General features: G+C 38.1%; 1 protein-coding gene across 8 annotated transcripts in view; it reads left to right on the top strand.

Moving 5' to 3' along the window:
* LOC106619204 (RNA-binding protein 6) overlaps window positions 1-22,268 on the top strand; it is a 425,212-nt gene that overhangs the window by 167,918 nt on the left and 235,026 nt on the right. For all 8 annotated transcript variants that reach the window (XR_011397026.1, XM_036360378.2, XM_036360376.2 and 5 more), the window contains exon 6: window positions 702-743. Coding sequence is in view for 7 of the 8 variants with exons in the window: in XM_036360378.2 (XP_036216271.1) it covers window positions 702-743 (42 nt within the window). In the remaining variant the exon portion in view is untranslated. The remainder of the gene's footprint in view (window positions 1-701; window positions 744-22,268) is intronic.

The raw sequence follows: 22,268 nt of genomic DNA, 5'->3' as shown, positions 1-22,268 counted from the left end.
TTTTAGATAAATTTCACGAGCATTATGTGATAGTTAATTTTTTGAAAAATTGCACGAAAACGAACTATAAAAAAAAATTGAAATTTATTCTTGTAAATTATTTTTTAGAACGTCTTTCAGAATTTGTTTCATTAAAAATTAATAAAATTTAAATACTATTAACAATGTTAATAAATGGTATTTTTTATTGGTCCAATTTCGACCATCCGCGACCCTTAATAATAATTAGTCTTAAAATAATTTTCACAGGGGCAAATCTGATCAAGAATATCATTTTCGTTATGTAACTGGCTTTTAATAATATCACATTTAGAAAGTTTTGGAAAAGCATAAGTGTCCACATTTCAAAACTATTTGTAAACTCTGTAACTGGATTTCAAAAACCCAACAAAATCTTCGACGATTAAATCCATAAAATAATTATCATTAATTGTATATTTAATGTTATTACCATAAAGGGGTTTAATGTTTCTAGTTCTAAAATAACCGTAAACGTTTCTTTGTTTGCTTTTTTTTATTTCCAAACCTAGGTACATATTTAAATTAACAGAATTATTTTTATAAATCCAAAATTAGCGGAAGTAGTATTTGATGCTGCCGGAGCTTAGTTCTTCATTGCATGTTGCTTCTATGTACATTTACGCAACGCTTATTAACACTATATAAAACAAGCGTGATTTTTCCAATTTCTATATTTTCAGATTGACCCGAAGGTAGCTTTTCCCCGCAGAGCACATCCTAAAGTAAGTAAAACTTGATATAATACCCCTTGATTTAATTACTTATTTGCAAATGTGACCCTTTATAAAAAATTAGTAAGCGCTATAAATATAAGAGTACGCAAATAAAATTAGAGCACTATTGTCTTTGGTATTGAGTTCGTACTTTCGTCGAGAGAAAGTATAACGTTTTATTTGAATCTACACAAAATTACATCTAAAGGCCATGATGTGGAAGATAATCGGTTCTACCGAGTATATGTGGAATACAAAACTTCTCTAGTATACAGTATGCTATACAACAGAGGTCAGCAATATAATGTAAAAATAAAAGTACTACTTATTTTTTTTTAAATATTCGATTAGGCATGCAACTAATTCTACGGATTAAGAAAAACTGAGCTGAATTATTTAAAAAAAACTTGTAGAAAAATACAAAATTTTTATGGGATGTGAAATCGTAAACATGTAAGGAAGGACTGAATTACGGAGGAAATAAACATTAGCTAGTTAAAATGTGTGACAAGAGAGAAACTTCAAAGTCGAATTAGTAAATTTTACTAATGATGGTGCTTATCAAATGTGGACTAACATCTCTTTTCCCAAAATAATCTGACTAAATAAGAGAGTAACTTTTTAGAATGGGAGAGATGTGGATCGAATGTTAAAATTTTTGGTACTATCTCTATAAAAATCTAGTTTCATATTTAAAAATTATTGCCTAAACTATTGTTAAATTAACAGGCGGACTAACCATAATGGATCATTTACGCTCTCTGGTTAAATGTTAGAGTTTTTGTTTTCTTGGCGTATTTGGCTATTGCTTAATTAGTTTATGAGATATATATTTTTTGATAAATGTCTATAGACAAGTAGTTAGGTACAAATAAAGACTTAATCAGCGAACATGCTATAAATCTAGCTGAGTCTCGGTGGAGATAATCAATAACTTGCTCAACTAGCAGACTAATTTGACAGGAATGGAGTGTGAGTCGTACAAACCGACTATTAAAACACAAAAGGAATGACATAAGAACTCTGATAGGAGTACTAACAGGTCACTGTATGATTGGTAGACATGCCAGCAGGCTAGGTGTACCTAACAATGACTATTGTAGAAGCTGTCAGGAAGTAGAATAATAGGCGACTGCAAAACATCTTCTATGCGAACGTATGGCTTTATACAGGAAAAGATTCGCAACTATCGTTCGAGGGTTCCTTGACGACGTTTTGGAAGATGCTCATATAAACCTATTTGTACTGATGAGCTTCATCAGATGCATAGGTTGGTTCAGAGAGGAGACTATAAAGTGAGGTAACATTAGTGCCGGTGGTGTATCACAATGTGACTTCTATAGGCCTAGGTGCTACCTAGCTACCTAGGTAAAGTGGACGTCTGACGACGCATCTAAGCCTTTAGGAGGTACATTATGAAACCACCGGGACTAAAATCCCCTCACTCTATTATGTCGAAATGTCTATAACTGTCGATAATTTTAGAGAGCCGAAAACAATGTTGGTTTACAATGTTATTGTACTCTCTGTGACATGTTGCAAGAGTATAAACTTAATAAACGTCTCTAATAAGAAGCGCTTCTCACTGCTTTTGAGTGAAAAATGATGATAACTACAAATTTCAGTAAGTCACTGCATCGCGTCGGAGATAAAAACAGCTTCTATGTATGTACGCTTCGCAAAAAAAAAAAAAATAATCATACACCATAACGGAGTTATTAAGCGCTATATAAATGCCATGAGAACCATTTTGTGGCAGAAGTGGCAACCGCAAGCAGCTACGAAAATAGGAAGTAGAGAAAGGCGCATAACGAAAAGTGTCAGCAACAATACAAATACGGCTTTGGTGTGGTACTGTTAGGATGAAAGCAGTAGCGAAAATCTGAGTTGAAACGTTTAAAGAGCTCCTGAAGAAAGGAGGAGAATTGAAACATATACACAAATATATGTGTATACTTCATTGACTCAATGTCGGTATAATATCTACTAATATTATTAACGCTTAAATTTAATATTTTTATTTTTTGCGATTTTACATATATATGTGGAAGTATATAAGAGTTTATAAGTGGTGAGTGTTTAGATTCCTGAAATGTTGTCAAACAATAAGTTGTCAGAAAATATACAAATAACAAACTGAGATTATACAATATTAGATTAGGTATACACATTCTAAAATCATATCCTTGAATATAGATTTTCACACTTTCAAAGTTAATTTATTTTATTATTTACTTTACAATTTGCTATGGACCGAACGAAAACGCAAATAAAGTTGAGAAGTGATATTCTTTTCTCCTTTCCACGTTGCATAGCTTCAATTGAAACCAGCTTCAAGATAGCCAGATAAAGTTTACAAAAAATATACCCATATATTTTCACAACATGAATTACGAACTTTGTAATGGAACTAGTGCCGACTAGTGTTGCACTGAAATAAGTGGATCCTGAAGTGTGTTGAAATAATCCAATTTAATGGCGACTTTCAAATTTGCAGTGTGGGTGGCTTTAAATGGGTAAAGTAATTCTTGAGAATAAAAAATAAAATGAAATGCGAAAAAAATGATAATACTTAGCGACATAAAATGCAGATGAGCCAAGTTAGCAAAAAATAAGCCCGCCATAAAAAAGTCGACGCAAATATATGTACCATAACCAGATATGTTAAGACATATTCTTATGAATGTGTTCTTATCCACTCGCAAATGAATACTTCTATACTGGTATGAAGAGGCAAGAGGACTGAGAACACAACTCAACGCATTAAGCTTTAAAAATTGGGGCACAGTGGGTGCCAACCATTTAAGAGCGACATAAAGGGGTTGGTGGTGGGCGTATTTTTAATAATCACGAGCCCTTACTCTGGCAACAGCGTTAAGTGGTGGAACGACGTGCAACCGCATTTTAATTTTTCCAACGCGTCGACATTGAATTTTCCTATTTTCATGCATTTTGCTTACTTTCGCATTTCTGCGGAATATTTTCTTATTTGTTACAAAGACTTGGAGTTCCATGCATACCTGCGTACATTCAAGCATACCTGAAAACACCTAAGACTCTTTTGGCTCAGACTCGCATACAAATGGTGGGTATTGGAGGCAATGTTCCCTCAAATGCGAAAGAAATCCTCACGCTTGCTTTCGGGCATTTTAAAATTCTCATTGAATAAGTTGTTGGCTGTGCTGTTGGGGCTGCGAAATGTCAGCAATTTTGAAGTAAATAAAAAATATTTATTTTCATTAAAATTAAAAATAAACGTCAGCTCATAATATTAAATGGTTACGTCCTAGATGTGGTACAACCGTATGGTCTATCTCTAATCAGTATTAAAAATGAAAATAAGACTAAAAATATTTCTCTCTTTAAATCATTTAAATTAGCATCTGACTCGAATTGGTGACCATCGTTGCCGAGTTAATTGATTGTGAGATTGTATCTAGTTGGACTAAGAGAAAGAAAATGAGGAGATTTTAAATGCTCTTAACAAGTTTGTTGATTTTGGAAAAAGCAGTTATTACAGGTTCTGAGTAGGAGTATGTGGGAACCGAAGGTAGGAAATACTAATTTTATACTCTCGCAACAATTTGCTACAGAGTATAATAGTTTTGTTCACCTTGTCCAACGGTTGTTTGTATCACTTAAAACTAATCGAATTAGATATAGGGTTATTTATATATAAATGATGAGGATGAAGAGACGAGTTGAAATCCGAGAGACTGTCTGTCCGTCCGTCCGTCTGTGGAAGCTGTAACCTGAGTAAAAATTGGGATATATTTATAAAACTTTGTACACATATTTCTTGGTACCGTAAGACGGTCGGTATTGCAGATGGGCGTAATCAGACCACTGCCCCGCCACAAAACGCCATTAATCAAAAATAAAAAAAAATTGCCATAACTAAGCTCCACAATAAGAATAAGACTGTTATTTGGTATACAGGATCACATTAGTGGTCCCGCCCCCCATTAGTGGTCCCGCCCCCTAATAGGATTATTGTGCATATCTCTTAAACCACTAAAGCTATAATAACAAAATTCACAGAGAACAAAGGTTTTTAACACATCTATCGACAGTGTGAAAAAGGCTGGCAACTGTATCCACTCCTCATATAACGGTACTATTAAAAACTAAAGTCGATAAGTGAGGTACTAAATACAGCAGAGACATTCAATTTTATCTCTTTCAGGTAAAAACCCATATCTTATGCTCTGCTTAACCCCAGTGCCTATAGTTGACTTTTTACCGAAAAAATCGGTCAGTTTTTAAGATATATAATTGAAATTCATATAATAAAATAAATAAATGAAACTCTCGATAAAATATTTTTTTGTGTCAAAAATGGGCTGAATCGTATCAATATCTCCTTTGGGCTTTGATCCTTGCAAGTTGCGAACTTAGAACTTCCTAACCTTTTGTGCACCTACGTCGTATTTACAAAAATTCTTTTAATTGAATGGCTTTTTTTGTTACCTATAATAAAACCATCTTTTCAAACAAATAACCAAATACATTCGGTTTAAAAGATATAGATATTTTAATTCAACGACAATAAAATTTGAAAACTTCATTTATTTTTTACAAAAAAGTCTACAATTCGTGTCTGCTTTATAATGGTTTCTAAGCTTTTTTGTATACCAATTTCTTTGCAAATACCTAGGTAAAAAGAAAGGTATAATAAAGTAGTCATCCAAGCAGATTTCGGGTTTATACATACATTATCCATACGTTATACATACATTATATATACATTACGGGTAGAAATTTGTGTTTGAAAGGTCTCGGGTTCTGAGATTTTCCAATTACAGAAAGTGGTAATTTCTTGTTTCCGAAGCATTGGCGCACGTTAAAAACCTTAAGCATTCTTTGGAGTTCTTTCTTCTTGGTGCAGATGGTTCTTCAGGAAGAACGTATGTTTTTTCAGAAAGTAATTGAATCTGCAATGAAAATTGCATCGTGTGAAAGGTTATTATATTTTATTACGCTCGCTAGTTTGGGAGTGCGTGTGGTTAATGTCTGATTTTCCCTATTTTCACAGTGTATAAATAAATGCTGAAAAGACTTCTTCTCAGCAAGTTTGGTTTAGATAGTTTCAGTGGTTTGAAAGAAGGCTTTTTGTTTGAGATAGCTTCAGTGGTTTAGAAGATACATACATTTAACTATTTAGAGGGCAGGGCTACGCCCACTTTAAAAAGACGTTCATTACCCCTCGCGCCCCCCTTCACCAAATAACTGGTTTGTATCTTAATTAAGTGCTTAGTTGTCACACTTTATATGTTTTCGTTTTTCGTTTTGTGAGCGTGGCAGTGGTATGATTACGCCCATCTGCAATACCAAATACTTTTGGATGCCAAGGAATACGTGTACCAAATTTCATCAATTTTATCTTAATTTTTATTCAAGTTATTTAGTGGACGACCACGAATTAGGTAGCGATGTGGATAAAAAGAGCAATATTGTAAAGGGTTATCAAAACTTACCATTTTGACAGCACTCTCTCGATTCGGAGAGTATCAAAAACTGGTTATCAGTGCTCGACGTACTGAACGCTCTCAGCTCAATAACAATGGTAGCCTTACGCATATCCGCATACAAATTTAAAGTTCAAACAAATTAAATAGGGAGAAGTATTCAAAAATGAAGGGCAAACTTTAGCAAAACAGAGATTTCTTTAAGTAAAAATCTCGAACGCCAGAAGATACAGTCCTTTCCACAGGGTGTCGTAAATTTACATCGTTGCAACTGACACGTTCCGTTTTGCATGGTTTGAAGTATAAATGCCCAACTGACAGTCAAGTTGTACGAATCACACAGAAATGTATATACATATTTAATTCTATTGAGATATATGCAACTAGATTGTAATGCATATGTGCGTGAACGCATCTGAGACAATCGGGGGTTAGTAGGTAGCACCGAAGGTGAATAGGGAGCCGAGACAAGTGGCACTCGGTTGAAAAGTGAAAAGTTTAAAGTGCAATTCTACTTGTAGTGTAATTATGAACATTTCATAAAAGTGAAAACTTTCAAATGTGCACCAGCGCCCAGCCAGGCGGACCCGGTCTACACATGCACATGTCTTCGGCTTAGAAATATGTGTGTGTGTGTGTGTGTCGTACATATTTGCGCCACTGTCTTGCACGGTGCGTGCCAATGAAGTGTCGGTGATTGTGTTGCACGTTCATTGGCTGCCAAAAGAGAAGTATGGTATGCTAAAGTGGAGCGCTGGCCCAAGTTGTGAGGCAGCGGGTGCAAGGGATCATTGTGACATGAAACAAAAGGGGAAATTAATTTATTTCAATTGAAGATGAACTTTTGAATGCAAGGTTATTTTTCAACATTTCTACATTTGGCAAACGTCGAGGCGAATACAGTACGGAGACTCGGAGACCATGCCACTAATGTTGTTACATATTCTGATACTCTGATGCACCTACTGTTTGTTGTTGTCTTTTTGAAAAGTGTCAAATGCTCCAGCAAACTTCACAGCTACTGTCGGACTGTTGGTGCAGATAACGGTCGTCCTTCATCAGCTTCAAAGAAGCTTTAAGGCATTGCATACCCGTTGCTTCGCTTTTACTCTGCTTTTGATGACTTTGGGCGAGTGTAAAGTGAAAAAGTGAAAAGCGTGTAAGCCCATTTGCCGCTCGTATTAGTTTGAACAATGGAAATTTGAAGTTTTTCTGCTGATTTAGTACTTCAGCAAACTTTTTAAATTGAACTGTTCCACGCTCATTCGCCGCCACATCGCTATTCAACTCAACCACCGCCTCCAACCCCCACCCCCTAACGGTGATGACTATCTGTGACTATTGTTCAATGACATTTTCACGCTATGGGCTGCTCGACAATGGAATTCGGCAACAGGAATGTCAGCCGCACCAGCGTGTGCATCCGCAGTGTGCCGGCAGCGAGCAGAAATGCAAGCAATGAGTCAAACGAAATGAAATATTATTATTACTTCACATAGTCTTCTCTAAGTAAGTCTCACCTCATATTCCTCCTCTGCTCACTCGCTGACAATGCTTCCACAGCTTCAACATTGGTTTTATTGCGACATTGATTAAATTAAAGTTTCAATGGCTGCAGTGCCGGCTGAAAGAGGGGAGCTAGCAAATGGCAAACTATACAAATGACAATCAATCACTTGAGCTGAAGAAGATATAAAATAAATTAAAGTGAAAAGTGAGGTGTCAGCGATAATGTTTCTGAATTGTTTGGGATTTAAGTTTGCAACAAATAAGGACGTCTAAATTCGAACGCGCCATTAGCCGGTTTAAAGAAATGAAAGCTGCCTTGTTGGAAAACGAACCAATACAATATTGACATCTTATTTGCATTTAATTTCCGTTTGCGATAAGATCTGAAGGTATAAGTCTTTGCTTAAAGTGAGTAGTAGTTGGCGCGATCCGTTTACGATATTTTTCATTGTGACGCAAAAAAGGGTTAGAAATTAATCGCCAAAAATGCAGCTAAACAACAAAGCCTTAAACAGTACGTTGAGCTGGTGTATAATTAATTCCACATTGATTTGAAAGTTGTGGAATAGAGCATTAAAAAAAGCCGCACAATGGCAACAGTCGATGAATTTTCGGATTCTCTTGAGTAATGTATTTATGATTGTGTTCGATATGCCGTTACTGATGAACTATTATTGGAAAACCCTTAACATAGTCGATAATTTAGGTTGTTTTGTGAGACCACTTTTGTAGCATTGTTGGCAATTTTTATGGAGACTAATGAATTTTGCGGTGAATAAAAGCCGATGTAATATCAAAAAAAACAAAAGCAAGTGATTCTATTGTGTTGAACGATTTGTTATCAGAGCAACACAATTATGAAAAAAATAAAGAAACAACGTTAACTTTAGTTGTAGTAAAGCTAAAATACCTTTCATAAAGAAATAAATCATCGATCAGTTTTCATGGCAGCTATATGCTATCGTTGTCTGATATCGGCGGTTCCGGCACCCGACCAGTTTTTTGTGGAAAAAAAATATATGTAAAAAATGTCGAATCGATATCTCAAAAATTGAGGGCCTAGATCGCGTATATACAGACACACGCCAGATATGGTCAAGTCGACTCCACTTGTTAACCTGATCATTAATATATTGTATATATTTTATAGGGTATCCGACATTTTGATTTCGTGGCAAACTTAATAGACCCTGATCAGGATATAAAAAGTAAACTTTAAATCCTTCTACATGTGTTCCATGGTAATCTTAGGAGAATGAAATTTGATTGGACAAAATTGGAGCATCGTTACGCTCACAAAAAATTATTATTTAAAGAACCATTCTTCGTGTTACTTTGGACAAACAGGCTCATTTTAACAGAATTTATTAGAGCTAACTCATACAAATTAAAAAGAAAATGCCATGAATGGTGGCACTATCCACGTTTAGGTTATATATCATATTTCACAGACCACTCGACTGATCTGAACCACATTTTATACCTAACATTCGGATTAAGTCATTGTAGCAGAGTGCATAAAATCAAACCTCAAAGTAATTTAAAATTTCATCGCTTTACTTTAGAATACATATAAAAGTCAACAACACTTTATTGTACAATAGGTAACCCAAGGCAACAACACTCTACTTTACAATAGATAATAACGCCATCTAGCACAAATAGGTGACAAGATATTAGTCTCTTTCAAAAATAGTCGAAGTCATAGGTTAGGTAAGGTTCGATGGCTGATCCTCAAGATGGGGATCGTAATTGACTATTAAATGAGTATGAGTATCTAATATTTTGTGATACCATAAAAAATAGAACTAATGTATGCGATCTTATATTTTATTGCTTAGGCGTTTTATTTCTGCTCCCACTACCCCTGTGGGATATCTGAAAGAGTGACCCACATGAGTACAAGCATTGATCTCGCAAACGCGGGACCATCAAGAAGAAAGTGATGTTTCCATTTTGTATTCTGTCATACAGGTTTTGTAGGTAGCAATCGGTAAGATTCTCAACAGTCCACGGTAAATGCGGATAGGGCAAAATACCCCTTATACTATATGTCAGTTTTTTGGCTGAATTTAGCCATCTAAATGGAATAAGGACCCCTCTTTAGCATTTCTTTGAACATGGGTTCATGCGTTCATAACTCTGGGTGGTGATCGCTTAATATGTAAGATATCTCAATAAAAGTTGTTACTCGCATTTCATAGGTATACTGTGATTCGGTACCAAAAAGGATTGTTAAAGGTATCAGAACTAAAATAATAAATATAGTGATTTTAATATTTCAGGCGGATTATAAAATAGATATTTTTGATATAACACAGAAACTTAGTGGAAAAGTGGGCAATAATAAAAGAAATTAAGAAAAGAAGAGAGAAGTTTGTCTAGAATTATAATATTATTACGTAGGAGTTTCTTTATACCAAATTATTTAGACGGCTCGAACATAGTGTTGCCTTACTTGCCGATATCGGACAACGATAGCATGTAGCTGTCATACAAACTAAGCGATTAAAAACATGTCCTTGTATGGAAAGCTTTTTTATTTGACACGATATCTTCACGAAATATTAGATTATTACCCAAAGCAACGCAACCAAAGAAATTTTTCTGATCGGACCACTAAAGCATCCAGCTGCCATTCAAACTGAGCGATGAAAATCAAGTTAAAGATGGTTTTATGTTCTTTTATGTTATAAAAAAATCAACGGTGAAGGGTATTACGGCTTCGGTGCAGCCGAAGTTAATGTTTTTTTTTTTTGGTTTTCTTTCACTTTGACAGATGTTGGCAGTGTGGTTAGATAACTCAAAAGAAATTTTATCTATTTTTATAATATTATTACATCCACCTATGAATTTGATGTTGTTTGAAGCGGTCTTTGGACTGTTTTTTACTAGCTCAAGGCAAATTAAGTCTGCCCATGCAAATATCCATGCTCATTAAACTAATGTACATTAGTCATACCTTCGGCTTATTGCAATATGTTCTCCAATATTTTCGGAGTTATGCGTGTATAATATTTGTGCTGCACGAAATGTTCCGTTTGAATCGCCGATATATAGTTAATGTGTTTGTATGTGGCAAGTTGCAGGATATGTGCGGTGTGTTGATGTGTTTGTTGTTGTGGTGGAATATTCGCATTTTGCATTCAAATTGGATTGCTGCAGCTGATTGTTTTTGTTGTTGCCTGTTTTGTGGTTGTGCGCACAAAATCAGTAACCGCGGGAAATCTGCGAAGCGCGCAACCACCAAAAACCAGCAACCGAATCTTAACCAAGCTACGACCAGCAGATAGACGAAACATGCCACAACAGCGTGTCGGATCGACGTTCTCTTGAGGTGTAGTTGGGACGAGATGGAAACGGCTGCCGGATGTGCTGCTAGTACTCATATCTGAATAGCGACGGTGCTTGTGGCCGCATTTTGGCTGCTTTCTGGCATCGACGGAGGTAAATATGCCATCCGAATTTCTATTTGTTTATGTGTGTGTATCAACGTATGCTGAATACTGCTAAAGTCGCCCAACAAACAGTTGTAATTATAATGTGTAATGCAATAAAATAAATTAGTTTCAACAGAGAATCAGAATGAGATTCTACAAACGTTTAAACTCCTTTTATCAAGGCGAAAATATAAGTAAATAAAGACTTGCGTCGAACAGCACTACATATTTAAGGTGCTGTCAGCTCCACTTATTGAACTCTTTAAATCTCAGATTCCCCTCTTAAAGTGTGAGATTAGTCTCCATTAATATATTTTTAATAGGAATTGAAAACTAAAAAAAGCTAATGAGGCTGATTTTGTGATTAACGAGGGTAAGACTAAGTACCTGGAAGCCACAACCAAAAATTCCTGGCGTGTTGATAAATACGTAACAGCTATAAATTTGAAAAACTGAAGGGCTTTCTCTATTTCGGAATCAGCATAAATCAGCACAATCTAAGCCTGGAGAGCAAGCGCAGGATAACTTGCCAACAGGTGCTACTTTGACATCGACAGGCAATTGAGAAGCAGACGAAAGAAAACTACGCTTTATAAGTCTCTTGTCATTCCCGTTCTATTATACGGCGCAGAAACATGGGCGACGACGAATCGAGATGAAAAAAAACCTTGAAGCATACTAAAGAACTGTGCTCCGCAAGGAATGTTTTAAAAATTAGACTATAAAGGTGCTTCACAATAGGGTCACATGAGATATACTATTTACATGAAAAGTAAAATAACTTAAACCATTTGTGAACTAGTGAAGTGCGGTTACGTTCGAAGGTAGGCTGTCTTACTTGATTGTTTCATTTAAAGTGACAACGTCCTTAATAATCACTAAAGCTAGGTTTGTTCTTTTATACATGGAAATATACGAGAATATATATATATGTATATATATACATGTATGTGTTGTTGTTGGTATACCTAAAACGTGTATGCAAAAGCGTTTGTTTGTATGCCAAAATGGCTGCGTGTATTCAGCTTATGTTTGCCTCACAAATTATTTGAAGCAATTGCCTCGCCGCAGCGAACGCGTAAAATATTAAATCAGCCAACCGCGAGAAATGATGAAAACTGTAAAATTATAAATGCGCAAATAATGGAGGTCATGTGGATAGAACATAAGTGTACTCAAGGCGGCGTTCGGAGTCAACATTTAAGACTTAGAATTACTATATAAGATAATACCAAGAGAACCCAGCTTTTAATTACGAGGGTTGCTATTCATTTGCCTCCTTTGCGAAGTTTTAGTGTTGACAAGTGCTGTTGGGCATTACAGCTGTTGAAAGGTTTTGTTACTGATTTTTTCTGTAGTTTCCTGAATTCGTTTTTTGGCCCTAAAGTAAAAACTTACGCCATTTGGTGTATTAAAATGAACAACAACATCACAAAGATAACCATCATTGATACACCTAAATATTTCTCCGAATCGACCCAAATTTTGTTTGATCGTGAGATCCGTGAAAGAATATGTTTCTGCGTATACAAATTATTGTAGTTTTATCAAAATCTTCAGTTTACATAGCTCAATCAAGTTCAGTCCAGTGACAAGCATTCACTAACCGATGTTCACTGATAAAGAGATGATGAACAACCTGATAATCCATAGATTTTTAGCAAGGATGTTATGATTCGAAGAGTATCGGGATACATGAAAATTCGGCCTTTAGGTCACAGAGAACGGGTATTTCTTGTATAAATTAAAACAGATAGCGAGAGCAATTGCAATTTGCAAGGGGCAAAAGCCTAATATCAGAATCTAGTTGAAAAGACTCGTTTTAGTAACGACTTACACTTTCGGAGTGGCCCTCGTAATTCCATGCACATACGAGTATACTATGTTGAAAGTGTGGCATTCGCGACACGCTTCAAATGGCTGAAACAGTTATAAAATATCTACTATATGTTGAAGCCACCATTCAAAGGTTCGTGCAACATGGCATAGACAATTGGGCACACGTGCCAAGTGCGTTGACGGGCACTACACCCGAGTATGTACATTTTAGTGCCATCGTAAACAACAACAAACACATTAAATTCAGAGTTTCAGACTTCGGCTTCTCTAAACGATATTGCCTAACAAATAGACAAAAACAACAGCAACAGCGTTTAGCGCAAATTCTCTATTTTATCATTCATTCGCCACTGAAATCATTTCCATGCTGCGCCTGGTTGCCTTCGATGTCTTCCGCCAGCGGAAGTATAGCTTGAGTAGTGGCTGGGATATTGCTGCTGCCGTCGGTTGTTATGTAGTTTTTGTTGCTTTGCGCCACCATTTAAGTTTAATGAGCGATTTTTTAAAGTCTCATAAATGGCTATGATAACCACTTAACACAGTCGGCCATAACACAAACATCAACAACAACAATAACTACAACAACAGTACATAAAGCAGTGTATATCATAAAAGTGTAGAGTAAAAACTCTAGTCAAGCGCAAACTGTGGCAACTTGATGCTGCCGCTGATACTCGTGGCAAGGCTGCACGCGTATTCATGTATATACATATGTATGCCTATATGTGTGTGGAAATATGTTGTTCGCATTGTTTTAGCTTGGTTGGTTGGTTAACGTGCTATTAAGCGCTAATCTCCCAATGGTGAAGTGTTGAAGGCTGATGCTGAGGTATGTAAAGCGCTAGCGAGCTTCATTCGATTACAGTTTTAAGCCAAGAGAGCGAAAGTTTCCACAAGCAATAAGTTTTCCCACTTCCAACAGCACTAACTAAAATGTATCCTCGCAGACGCAAATATTTTTTTTGTTTACTTTCATTTAATTCTCAGCTGGTTTACAGTAAATATTAGATATTGGAATAATGGAAAGTAGCTGCGAAGTGAATATGAGCACTGTATAGTGAGAAACTACAATTCTATGGATAGTGACGTCAAATCACACGATTTTCATTTACCAACCCAAATTTAATCCTGTGAACTAAGTTAAAATAGAACAATATTATATAGATATACAAGGTTTCAGGTCAAAATGAATATGTGGGTTGATTTTGGATACTCTGGCTACATATTGCTATGGTGTATAATATTGTTCACCTGTCGATCGTATGTATCATCTAAAACTAATAGCGATAGATATAGGGGGATTAGTTCGTAGATGGGCGTAATCGGACCACCTGTCACGCCCACGAAACGCCATTAATCGAAAACCTATGAACTCCCATAACCAAACCGCAAATTAAGTTACAAAACTGTAATTTGGTACAACGAATCGCAATAACGAGGGGCACCTGTGATTTGAATTTACACCGTATATACGTATTCATGAATATGTAAGATATCTTAATTATCAAAATTAACTGAACGTATAATATTGGACTTAATTTAGTTTACTGCCGAAAATAACAAACCTTATTATTTTAAGTTTTAGCGCTGAACATTAATGGAGTTGGTTTAGACGTTGGTCTTAATCTCATATCCCTAATATCATCAATTCCAATCTTCTGGTTGACGTTTTGCACCTCAACTCAATATATTAAACTTAACCAAAGTGTATGTCACATATATAATTTTTGGTAACGGGAAGTAAAATAAGTTATAAAACTAATTGAGTCTATGACCGATAATACTCTTATAACTTAATTAAGTACGAAGTTTGATTGTAATTCAATCACGATTTCATCGAATAGTGTCAAATTTAAACGAAGGGCGTAGCACCATCCACATTTAGGTGAAAACGTATATCTCGGAACCTACGTGACCGATTTGAACCAGATTCGGTAGTAATACTGTTCAAGATTTAAGTACATTAGAATGCAGTCCTGTACACAATTAGCAAGGACACAAACCAATGCCAGTCAGCTGATTGCTGAATGCTGAATGATCAGCATAATTGTGTCCTCCTTTTAGCATTGAATTCTTAGACTAGTCACTTCACTCTAGCATAGGGAATGTAAATGGGAACTATCCTTATGTATATGTAAATATGTATCATATGGCGTGATGCTATATCCCGTTCATCAAAATGTATATTTAAGAAGGAATTGAATAAAGAAGCGGCCTATTCCGTGACAGACGTGTGTAAGATCCAAAAAAAAAAAAAAAAAAAAGCTATTCCGTGACAGACGTGTGTAAGATCCAGACGACTTCTCTTTTATTTGGTGGAAATTTATGCAAATATTATACATCTTTTTGGTGCCTCCTGTGAGGAACTATTCGATCCTGATTCAAAGTAAGATTGATAAGTATGGCAAGCCTAAATCTACGTACTTCAGCGCAAGCCGCGATTGTGCGCATTGGAAAACTGACAGAAGCAGCTACTTACGATCCGGACAGCATTGAGTGCGATGTGATTCGCGGACAGTTGGATAAACATTTCGAGAGGTTCATGGAGTATCATACTGACTTGGTTTCCTCAGCACAAGCCAGTGAATTGACCACGCATGACGAATTCCTGGCTGCAACGGAATTGCTGTACACACAAATATGTATTCGACTACGCCGGATATGTGGCGCAAGTGCAGGTGATAATCGTGTAACGAATCAATTGGACATGCGATTAGATCCAATTAAGATTCCTGTGTTCAATGGTGATCCAGCGAATTGGCTGCCTTTTAAGGATTTGTTTGAGGCACTGGTTCATAATCGTACAGATCTGGATTCTAGTTACAAATTGAGTAAGTTACGCCAACATGTAAATGCAGACAGCGTACCATTGGTTGGCGGATTATATACAGGCGGCTACGAAGACATGTGGCAGGAATTGAAACGGCGTTTTGATAATCCACGTTTGTTGGTTGAATCTCACGTGCAGCGTATCCTGGATTTGCCCAACCAACCCGTCGAATCCCAGAAGTGCTTGCTCCGACTAGTAGACACCGTGCAAAATGTGATGCGAGCCCTAAGTGTTATGGGCTTTCCGGTAAGTCATTGGGACGCCCTATTGGTACCACTTCTGCTGCCCAAATTGCCTACCACCACTAGGTATGAGTGGGGGATGAGTCTTCAGACGAACAACATACCAATGGCTCAGGACTTTTTACTATTTATTGAGAAGCGGGCCAACAATTTGGTTCAAGGAACTACGAACGGTACAACAACTATGCATCAGAGACCAGCCCGTCCCGTTAAAGCTCATGTGGCAGCGGTAAATTCATCTGAGCCGTTACATTCCGGGAAAGTTGGAACGGTTGTTTGCCAACTTTGTTCTAACGGGCACCGAATATATAAATGCCAACGGTTCATCAATCTTTCAATACCCGAACGGTGGAATACAGTTAAGCGGCTCTCATTATGTTTCAATTGTCTTGGGGCTGATCATGGATCGCGCGATTGTACATCGCGTGATTGTGTTAGATGCCATCATCGCCATCATACTATGCTTTGCAAAGACAACGTTGCGAACAATTCACCGACTATGGTGGAAGACATTAACAGTCAAACTCCCGATCGGAATATATCCAGTGGAGCACCTTCCACACAGGTGCCACAGGTATATCGACGACAACAGTGACATTTGAGGAAGGTCCGGTCATTTCTCGTAAATGGTGACCGGACCATTTTATTAGCGACTGCGAAGGTCATCCTTATTGACCACAACGGAAGACAATTCGCATGTCGCGCTTTATGCGACCTGGGCTCTCAGGTGAGTCTTATTACCGATTCTACTACAAAACGTATGTGTCTTCGTAGGCATCCAGGAGAGATACGAATTGAAGGCATTGGTTCTAACGCTGCAGTCTATAGTAAGGGCCATATAACGGTTCAGATGCAGGCTGCCTTTGACAACAGCAGTAACTTCAAACTTGAGGCCTTTGTCGTGCCGAAAATAACCTCAGTAACGCCAGATACTAAAATAAACGCAGAAGCCTGGAGCCATTTGAAGGATTTGCCGCTAGCCGACCCAACATTTGGCACTCCGGGTCAGGTGGATTTACTACTTGGTGCTGACGTACTGACGGATATCTTCCAAGAGGGTTTAATACAGGGGTCTCCAGAGCAACCTTGCGCTTTAAACACCCGTCTTGGCTGGGTAGTATTCGGACCAGTCACAAGTTCCGCTGACACCACATCACACACATCTCTTACTGCGAAATGCGTCAACGAACAACGGCTGGACAAGTTACTTAGGAGCTTCTGGGAACTCGAAGAACCCACATTAACATCCGAAGTCCAAGTTGATGACTGCGAGAAGATCTTCAACGACACAGTCACCCGCACTTCAGACGGTAGATACCAGGTGCAAATTTTATTTCGGCCAGATGCTCCTGCACTTGGCGAATCTCATCAATCGGCAGTTCGACAGTTTTTACAACTCGAGCGGCGTCTGATGAACGACCCATGTCTTCGTGAGCAGTACATCACATTTATGCGAGAATATATTGCTCTCGATCATATGGAGGTTAGCAGAGAAACCTTCATTGGCAAAGAAACTGGTTACTTCATACCTCATCATGCTGTAACCACAAAATTTCGCGTGGTTTTCAACGCTTCCGCGAAGACTTCTAATGGGACATCCTTAAACGATACACAGTTTTCTGGACCTCAGTTACACGCAAATATTGTCGACATTCTTAACCGTTTTCGCAAATTCAACGTAGCAATTACTGCAGACGTTAAGAAAATGTTCCGACAAATATTGATAGACACACGACATCGTAAATGGCAACGAATACTTTGGCGTGAATCACCAGATGAACCTCTTCAAGTATATGAATTGAAGACGGTAACTTATGGAATGGCTTGTAGCCCATTCAACGCAATACGCGCACTGCGTCAATGTGCGAATGACAATTATAAGGTCATCTATGACCCAAGCCGGGCTGCCGCAGCGCGTCATAGCATACTTTATAATTTCTACGTTGATGACTATTTGGATAGCGTCGACAGCGACGAACTTGCCGTTACCCGAGCTCAAGACGTAGCAACGGTTTTGAAACAAGGACAATTAATATTGGGAAAGTGGAATTCCAACTCTACACATGTATTATCTACAATAACCGGTACAACAGTTTCCGCATCGGAACTGGAGTTAGACAACTCAACGACAAAGGTATTGGGTCTTTACTGGGATCCAGTGAGTGACGAACTCTTCTTCAAGGTAAGCATGATTGACGACAACTCCATGCATACTAAACGAAGGGTTTTGAGTGACGTGGCGAAATTATACGATCCAACTGGCGTATTAGCACCTGTAGTCGTGTTGGCCAAACTATTCATACAGGACTTATGGAAAGCTGGTCTACCATGGGATGCCGAACTCCCAGCAGAGCTGCTCAATACATGGTTGATATTTCGGAATAGCTTACAAGATATTTCACGGCTTCGTATTCCTCGTTGGCTGGGAATACGAGTGGGCTCATTAGTGCATTTACACGGCTTTTGCGATGCTAGTAGTAAAGCATACGCAGCAGTCGTATATGTTCAAACCATCGATAACAACGGAACGTCACGCACCGTTCTTGTTTCAGCGAAGTCGAAGATAGCACCAATTAAGGATGTGACTATACCGCGCCTCGAACTATGTGGTGCTCATCTTCTAACCAAGACGCTGGATAACGTACGTAAGGCTCTAGATTTACAGGACGCCCCATGTACGTATTGGAGCGATTCTACTATTGTATTATGCTGGATTCGCAAAGCGCCATCCACGTTCAAGCAATACGTATCGAATCGTGTAGCTTACATCCAAGCCAACTCAGACATTAATGCTTGGAAACACATTCGCTCGGAATCGAATCCAGCCGATTGTGCAAGCAGGGGTCTATCTCCTGCTCTCTTAGCAGAGCATCACCTTTGGTGGACGGGACCGACGTGCATACATCGAGGTGTGGGCTGTACAATGAGCCTACCCATTTTGACGGAAGAGGAAGAGCAACTCTCCATAGCTGAATCTCGTCCGGTCTCCATCTTCGTTTCTAGAGCTGATTACCAGTGGATTATGACATCCACGAGAGACAAGCGGATACCTCTCGTAGAGAAATTTAGCAAATTGAGTCGTTTACTCAACACCACTGTTTGGTTAAGGCGATGGTTACCGAAATATCGTGGTTACAGGAACGATGTAGTTTCTCTCGAAGAACAGCGATGGGCGTTACTTCTGCACGTTCGACAAGCACAAGGTAATCATTTTAAACACGAAACTAAATCGCTTGCATTGCATTCCAGGATTGTGGGTCGTAGTCAAATCATAGCACTCAATCCATTCTTGGATACTGACGGCATACTGAGAGTAGGTGGTCGACTCACCAATACCGACTTAGATGAAGCTCATCGACATCCAATTATAATTCCACGTGGGGCCCTGGCTTACTTGCTAGTCTCTGATGCGCATACACGTTGCCTACATGGTGGTATACAACAAATGCTGCAGTTTCTTAGACAACGTTTCTGGCTTATAGGGGCACGAGCTCAAGTAAAGTCTTTCATCTGGACATGCACTACATGTCGTAGGCATCTTCAAATTCTACAACGCCAGCAAATGGCTTCGCTTCCAAAAGAACGAGTATTAGTGGCACCACCATTTTCTCGTAGCGGATTGGATTACTGCGGGCCATTTCATGTCCGTGTGGGAATGCATCGTGCTACCCCGACTACAAAAACATACGCTGCCATATTTGTTTGTATGGCTTCACGAGCGGTACATATTGAGCTGGCAGAGGACTTGAGTACACAGGCATTTATAGATGTTTACGATCGCTTCATTAGTCGGAGAGGTATATGCACCACTTTATACAGTGATAATGGAACACAATTCGTAGGCGCGAATCGTCAAATGCAGGAGGACTTAAGAAATTGGGTAGCGACATATGCTCAACAACATTTGGCAGCTGAAGGTACCTGTTGGAAGTTCATAACCCCTTCCGCACCTCATCATGGAGGTCTATGGGAGGCGGCAGTTCGTTCGGCTAAAAAGCATCTACTGCGGGTCATGGGCAGCCAGACGCTGCGTTACACTGAGTTGTCCACTCTCTTGACTCGCATTGAAGCGTGTCTGAATTCGAGACCACTGATAGCTCTCTATGATGATCCAGAAGGTGGGATAGCTCTAACTCCGGGGGACTTCCTGATCGGGCGTCCACTTAATTGCCGCCCAGATCCCCCATTACCTGAAGCTCCAGAAAATCGTCTTCGATATTGGCAACGACTCCAGAAAATGCTGGAGCACTTTTGGCGTCGCTGGCAATCCGAATACCTACAAACTCTCCAAACTCGGAATAAATGGACTAGAGCGGAACCCAATGTGCAGCGTGGTGACATCGTTCTTATACGTGGTGAAAATCTACCACCATCGGTTTGGCGTATGGGACGCGTTATTGACGTTCACCCGGGCAGTGATGGCCTGGTACGTACCGTGACGATAGAGTACAATGCAAACCAGAGATCATCGGATGGAATTCCTATTAAACAGCGGTGTCAGCGACCGGTGCAAAAATTATGCCGCCTAACAGGTCCCGCAGAAGAATTACTGAACCGCGAGGGTTCAGCCGGGCAGGATGTTCAAGATTTAAGTACATTAGAATGCAGTCCTGTACACAATTAGCAAGGACACAAACCAATGCCAGTCAGCTGATTGCTGAATGCTGAATGATCAGCATAATTGTGTCCTCCTTTTAGCATTGAATTCTTAGACTAGTCACTTCACTCTAGCATAGGGAATGTAAATGGGAACTATCCTTATGTATATGTAAATATGTATCATATGGCGTGATGCTATATCCCGTTCATCAAAATGTATATTTAAGAAGGAATTGAATAAAGAAGCGGCCTATTCCGTGACAGACGTGTGTAAGATCCAAAAAAAAAAAAAAAAAAAAGCTATTCCGTGACAGACGTGTGTAAGATCCAGACGACTTCTCTTTTATTTGGTGGAAATTTATGCAAATATTATACAAATACTATAATGACATTATATTACAGTGCAAATGGGCGAAATAATACCAGATACAAACCACTTTCCAAATAACACAATTTTAAATTACATCTGATTATTTCAGTTTTCAGTATACAAATCCAGAACTAAGCACTGTTTCCGGATAAAACTTTCCACGAATAGTGCCTTTAAGTTGCTCCACCTTATGACCAAAAGTTGTTTAAATCTGACCAAAACTATTCAAGCTTCCAAATACCGAATATGTAGACCTCAGTTTCTTTTGCGAACTTTTTACCGAAAATATCAACCTGTCAGATATATTATTGAAATTCGAAAAGAACTATCCCCGGCTTTGATCCTTGCAAGTTGCAAGAGTGTGAAATGTTCGTTTACACACCAACATACCCTTCCTTACTTGTTAAAAATATACATTTTTATGAGAATTTATGAGAAGAATTTTATTAGAATTCTTAATTGTTAATATAACTTAAATATCAACTGCGAAACCCCCTAATAAAGCTGATTGAGAATAATGAAAGACTTACTAAGAAAAATTATTATTAATTATATTAAGGAATAAATTATCAAACAAACTTACGCCGCGAGTAAAATTATTTCTTATTCTTGTTTTTTACTACCCAAATATTAACCTATGACTGTTTTCCTAAAATTTTTGCAACGCGTTATATCCTGAAGAGAGTATATTAAGTTTACCACGAAATATGTAACACCCAAAAGGAAATTTTTGAGACCCTACAAAATATATATCTAAATGATCAGCAGATATATATAAATGATAGGCGCATATATAGACGCCCGAACTAGACCCTAAGTTTTTGAGATATCGATATGAAGTTTTGCACGCGTCCTTTTCTCGCAAAGATGCTTACGAAACCATCAATAGCGGACCACTATACATATATACAATAAAAAAATAAAAAAATAGGCTTAAATTATAAGTTTGAAGTTTAAAGGAAGCGAATGTAAACATAATATTATATAATATGAGGAAGTATAATTACTTATTATTGCTAATAAGTAGTATTTACAATATTTTCAATTAAGAGTAGGTTAACAAATATCAGCTTAAAACTATATGTACCTATTGTTGTTGTAGTGCCAGTGATCGAGAGAGGGGGGAGATCGGGAACAATTCCTCTCCGGGCCCAGAGTTTTCAGGACGGCCCGGTGCTTTGCACCACTTTTTGTAGATTTTGACAATTGATGGATCAGGGGACCCGTATCCTATTTC

Source organism: Bactrocera oleae, chromosome 6 (assembly GCF_042242935.1).
Source record: "Bactrocera oleae isolate idBacOlea1 chromosome 6, idBacOlea1, whole genome shotgun sequence".
NCBI classification, from domain to species: Eukaryota; Metazoa; Arthropoda; class Insecta; order Diptera; family Tephritidae; genus Bactrocera; species Bactrocera oleae.
Note: the sequence above shows the minus strand (reverse complement) of the source record. Positions and strands in the feature narration are given on the sequence as shown.